The sequence below is a fragment of the Gobio gobio genome (assembly GCF_949357685.1).
Source record: "Gobio gobio genome assembly, chromosome: 10".
Classification (NCBI taxonomy): Eukaryota; Metazoa; Chordata; class Actinopteri; order Cypriniformes; family Gobionidae; genus Gobio; species Gobio gobio.
This window is the reverse complement of record NC_137116.1, coordinates 24,436,949-24,442,674: the sequence shown is the minus strand read 5'-3', so window position 1 is coordinate 24,442,674 and position 5,726 is coordinate 24,436,949. Positions and strand designations below refer to the sequence as shown.

Genomic DNA, 5,726 nt, shown 5'->3' with positions numbered 1-5,726 from the left:
ATACTTGATTCAATTTAATTGAAACAGGTTATGACTGCAAACACATTAAGGCAAAATTTTAAAGCTTAAGGTTAAACATGGTTTTAATAAATTAGATACTTAAAAAGAAAAAGAAAGAGTATACAAATAAACTGCCACCCCATTAATGAATCTATTAATTTCCTTAATTCTCAGACTTCTTCAAAAACAAGAATGCATATCGCTAAACAAAATAGTTGTTTACGCAAACTTTAATAAAAAAGTTGTATTTAAGAAATAACTACTGTAGGATAAACTTCCCATTACATCCTCAGGCAACACAACTTGATAAGAAGGCATCGCGCGCCCTCTGGTGTCTGATGAAGCGACTCGCACGCTCAGGTAAAAACACCTGAAGTTCATCACTAACAGATTCAATTTATCAGAGATCTGCGTGCAGTGTTTTTCTCGCTCGAATCTCTGCGCACAGTACTGTTCATATTAAAACATCATAGTTGTTCAATAATTGTGCCAGATATTACTTGATTTATTTATTGGTTGTGATTATTTTCTCAGGAAAATAATTAGACCACTAAAACGCCTCTGTGTAAACAAACATTTACGATTGGGGCCGTGTTGAATCGTTTGGGTGAAGAAAGGGTTCAGTCAGACTTCTCTCGCCATTTGACCTGAACACCGTTTGTGCTGGCTGAAATGACAAGCTGCTTTCTCGAGATCGACTCTGTAGCTTCAATTAGTCTGTCTGAATTATCCAGCTCATCATCTGTGTCTGACAGAGCCTGTGTTCACTGGGGTAAGATAATTTACCTCCAGTACAACGAGCCATTTCGATTGCCTGCAGTGTTTTACTTGCTTTTTCCCCCGAAAGGTTGTGTCCTTAGTGGCTCTGAGACCACAGCTGTCTTTCAAGCAGAAAATGATCTTCTGGAGAATCAGTTTTTCATCAAAACGGTAACAAAGGGTATCAGTTCTTATCACAAACCCATTTTTTTTTTAGTCCAACCAAACATGAAATTTACTCACCCCCATGTCGTTACAAACTCGTATAGGGCTGGGAGTCGATTCCAAAAAGAATCGATTCCAAGGCGTTGGGAATCGAGAGACGATTCTAAAGTTCGGAATCGATTGCATCGAAGGGATTCGACTCCTCTTTAAGAGCCCTTTCAGTTCAACATAGCTTATCATTAATTTGTGTCTCGCTCATTAATCGCGAATGGAAGTCCATTTAATTTCTGCAAACGGTTATTTTGGACAGTTTGTTTCAATGAACCAGTTAAAAATAAAACGGTTCAGCGGTTATTTTGCGTCATCGCGTAATGACGTTCCAACGTATAGGTATGCCACGCTGAAACGTTCAAATAAAGGCATATTATGTGAACGCATATATTGCTGATTATTAGCCTACCTTTCATTCACTTTTCATTCACATTGTTTCATTCTGTGATCCTGCATCTTGGACAAGTTTACTACATTTTTCACCCCAAAACTCCATAATTTAGCTTAAATCGTGGTGAAACTGTTATGTTGTCAACAACGGTAGGGTTTGTTTTAGCACTGCTTGGTCTACGATAACAGATGATGCAGATGTGAGGGTTTCATTTGAAATAAAATGCTGTTTTTTAATTTATATAATCCAATGATAATTATGAATTAAAAAGTGCCATACTGTTGCTATAGTAGCCTAACGAACGTAACTTCCTCGCGCATCTGATTCTTACAAATAAACCGCGCACTTATATCATTGTTGTTAATATTTCAGTGAAGAGTTTGCCTCGTACATTCTGTGCAAAAGCACTAAATTTCATTTAACTGAACTGTGCTCTTGCATTTTAGACATGTGATGTAACAGTAAAGCACATCATTCAAGGATGTTCATTTATTGCATGGTTGGAACTAATGCTCACCCTGCAATGAACATCCTTGAATAATGTGCTTTATTTATTTATGTAAGCGCATTTACTGCTAGGTATATGGGCCATTTCAGGGGCATCCATAATTTAAAATCGATCAGTTATTGAAATGCATCTTCATTTTACAAATAGCCTCATACTTTCTACATCCGTATATCCCGTGGTCACTCCGAGGCAAGGTTAGCCTACTCAATCTTTCGTTAAAAAAAACCCGGTGAGGAAACAATTCCAGAACCAGGAATCGGAATCTACTCCAAAGATTTCGGAATCAAACAGCCCTACTCGTATTGACTTTCTTTTTCCGTGGAGAATGTTATCAGCTTTCCATGCAGTGAGCTGTTAATCGTTGTGACAGAATTATTGAGCAAATCCGATTCATTTGAATCATTCTTCTCAGTCAAATCTTTTCGTTGCTCATGAACACAAACACACAGCCTAGGGCACGATGTTCGTTTGATATTTATTTATTTATTTATTAAAAACAAATTAATAATTATTTGTTTTGTTTATACTTTAATTTTTATTGTATGTGGTGGGCGGAAAGCTTGAAATATTTTGCCTGATTGAAACTGTAATGTGTCAAGGCCTGGAACTACTTTATAGTAGTTTATAAAATGTCTATGATGCTTTTTGTGGTTTGACTGCACCAGCCCATATTCACTTTCATTTTAAACGACTTAAAATGTACCTTGTGTGTTTACGGGTAATTTACATTTCATGTATGAGGGTGAGTAAATAATAAAGGATAAAGTGGACCTGATAACCTACACACGCATCCAAAGGTTTGTTATTACTCTGAAATGGCCTGATTTCTGTTTTCACAGATATGTCTTAGTGAGGAGGCAGGAGATGAGATGCATATTGTGTCTGTCTGTGACGGTGTCGGAGCTTCCAAACCATTGCCCATTGCCACTCTCCGCCACTGCATGCCAATGGTGAATTTATTGTTGTAGCTGATTGAAAGACTTAAGAAACTGCTAATCATAAATGTACACGAATGAATATTTTATCATATGTTGCAGATCAGTTTTCCTGGTTTGGAGCTCATACCACCCGTCACCTTTAAACTGTGCTCTGGTAAAGGACCGGTGTTCATTTCTGCTCAGCATATCACATGTAAGAGTTCGCATCAGAATACTTGTATTCTGTTTTCGGTGTTCTCCAGGGTTAGGCAAACGTTTCCCAGGGAAAGCAAGAACTGACAAAATGTAAAATGTGTACTTGAAGGCAATGTAAGTCGCTTTGGATAAAAGCGTCTGCCAAATGCATTAATGTAAATGTTTCCTCACTGCCAAAAAAAAAAATATGCAGGTTGTTGAATGGAAATTGGAATGACAAAGATTGCACTGAACTGCAATTCAAAGAAATTCAACATGTTCTGACAACTGAGGAGTTTCTTTGGCCAACACAATTTTTGGCACAAAACTGAAATAATAATTTTAATGTGTAAGTTGATTACATAAATTTAACAAATACATTTTTTTTAAATTTAAATCAAAAAATAATTTTACCATACAGCACTACAAAATATTTCTCAATTAATTCAGATAACTATAAAAATATATTTTTTAATAAAATAAAAACATGAGAAATTCTACATAATAATAATAATAAATCTTAAATTCTAATTCTAATTACAATTCAGCATGCTCTTTATATCAATTTAAATGCCCTAAATTATTCATAGGCATCCCCAATGGAGTTTAACAGTCGGTTCCAGAAGTAAAAACTCCATTAATATTGTCCATAAGGACATTTTAACAATTGCTTATAAACCTTTAAAGACAGCAGTGAGCTACGAGTTTGTTAATCCATGGTATTTGCTTTGCTCAAGCAGTCAGCCTGCATTATTTCAGCTTATTTTTAAAATAATGTTCAACTGTGTTCAAGTCAGAATATGAGTCCGATACTGCTCCATTGGGCTGTGATTATGGGGCGTGTTTCAACCGAACCAGGAAAGACCTCAATTGGATAGACAATCAGAGCAACGGAGCGATGCATAGTTGTCAATAGAACTCAACTGCACGCACGTTGGAAGAAGATGAGTGTAAACAATCTTTGCGAGTACTTACCAACACGATTGGTAAGATTTGAGAGAAATAGTAAAGGTGAACAAGTAAAATACGAACAAGTTCTCCGTTTAGGTTTAGAACGAATTCAACCCAAGCGCTCTTTGGTGACGTGAATGCTTACGTTTACCGTTTATCATCTGTCCATCATCGTATAAAGCCGCCCTGACAATTTGATTGGTCCGAACAGCTCCTGTTTGGGCATAGTTGCTCCACAACGGATCAGAGAGTCGAAAAAGCAACTGTGCAAAGATATCTCTTTAGCTTCGCCAATTCTCCAATTCGCCCGCCCCAATTGACTTTGTATTGCGTGAGGCTGCCTCCTTGTCATTTCTGACTTCTAATAAAAAAACAGAACAATGTCTAAAAGCTGCTATTTGACAAGGTGTACAGCAAACGAGCTAAAGAACCCAGAACTAGGTTTTTACAACATGACATCATGACTTTGCGTAAACATACACGCCACTTTCTAAAGCCAAATGGCGTGTTATCTGTACGCATTTTGAGCTACCCGCGTGTATGTCTACGCCATGTGATTCTGCGTGTATGTGTACGCCGAAACGAACCATCATCTCCGCGTGTGTCTACGCCGTGTGATTGCGCATGTATGTCTACGCCGTGTGATTCCGCGTAAATGTAAATGGATTTATAAACATACTAAATTATGTTTTTTTTTTTAATGTAAAAATGCAGAATGTTTCTTGTTATGGGTAGGTTTAGGGTGTGTGTGTGTGTGTGTGTGAGAGAGATGGGTAGGGGCAGTGTAGGGGGATGGAATGAAACAGCGTTGATAAACATGCTAAAAAGCGATTATGCGTCTTGATATCACGCCAATATGGAATAGCGAATTGGCGTGTCATACATACGCCATTACATGAGATCAGCCTGGTTTTTAGAAGCTACAGAACCGTAAAAGCCAGCCTTTAAGGAGAAAAAAGTGGATACAGGCAATAAGACGTGAAGCTTCAGCAAAAGGTAAATTTTGGGATCCTGACACTCAGTATGCCTACGTGTGCAGAAAACATTTTGCCACTGTTAAGTCAAATATCCAAATGTCAGTTTTATATATTATATTTCCTGACGATGATTACGTTCCCCTCCAGTGGACGTAGTTCTCAATGTAATTTAAAATGTCGCGCTCTGTCTCAATTGCCTGTATCCACTTTTATGTCCTTAAACACTCGTTTTTTGGGTCAACAACTTATAAAAACTTCTGTTTTTTTTTTTAGCTTGTTTGCTGTACAACTTGTCACATAGTGCTTTTAGACATTGTTTTGTTTTTTGTTATTAGTCAGAAATGACAAGGATGCAGCCTCAAGCAATGTAAAGTCAATGGAGACTGAAATCCGAGAGCTCTAGCTCTGACCCCTCCATGCATGGACAGTTATTTAATTAACACTTTCAAGGTCCAGAAAGGTAGGAAATATGTCGTTAAAATAGTCTGACTCCAGGGGTTCAACCTTCATTTTATGAAGCGACGAGAATACTTTGAGCACAAAAATAATGACTTTATTCAACAATTTCGTCTAGTCTGTGTCAGTCTCCTACGCAGTTTACATTGTAAAAACAGTGCAGCTCCCGCGTCATCTTCACACGCATGCGTTGTGGTGTTCACATGAATGGCAACGGTTGCCGTAGAGCTCGAAAGTGCTGTATTTACAACTTAAACTGTGTAGGAGACTGACACAGACTAGACAAAATTGTTGAATAAAGTTATTATGAACCACTGGAGTCACATGGAATATTTTACCAAATGTCTTTCCAACCT

At 37.5% G+C, this 5,726-nt stretch overlaps 1 protein-coding gene across 1 annotated transcript in view; it reads left to right on the top strand.

Annotated features, from left to right (window-relative positions):
* Positions 1–672: 672 nt before the first annotated feature.
* LOC307132146 (aspartate aminotransferase, cytoplasmic-like) overlaps positions 673–5,726 on the top strand; it is a gene marked incomplete at both ends in the record, with an annotated part of 30,386 nt that continues 25,332 nt past the window's right edge. The window contains 4 exons of the mRNA XM_079826313.1: positions 673–772; positions 848–930; positions 2,714–2,824; positions 2,912–3,005. Of these exons, the coding sequence (XP_079682439.1) occupies positions 673–772; positions 848–930; positions 2,714–2,824; positions 2,912–3,005 (388 nt within the window). The remainder of the gene's footprint in view (positions 773–847; positions 931–2,713; positions 2,825–2,911; positions 3,006–5,726) is intronic.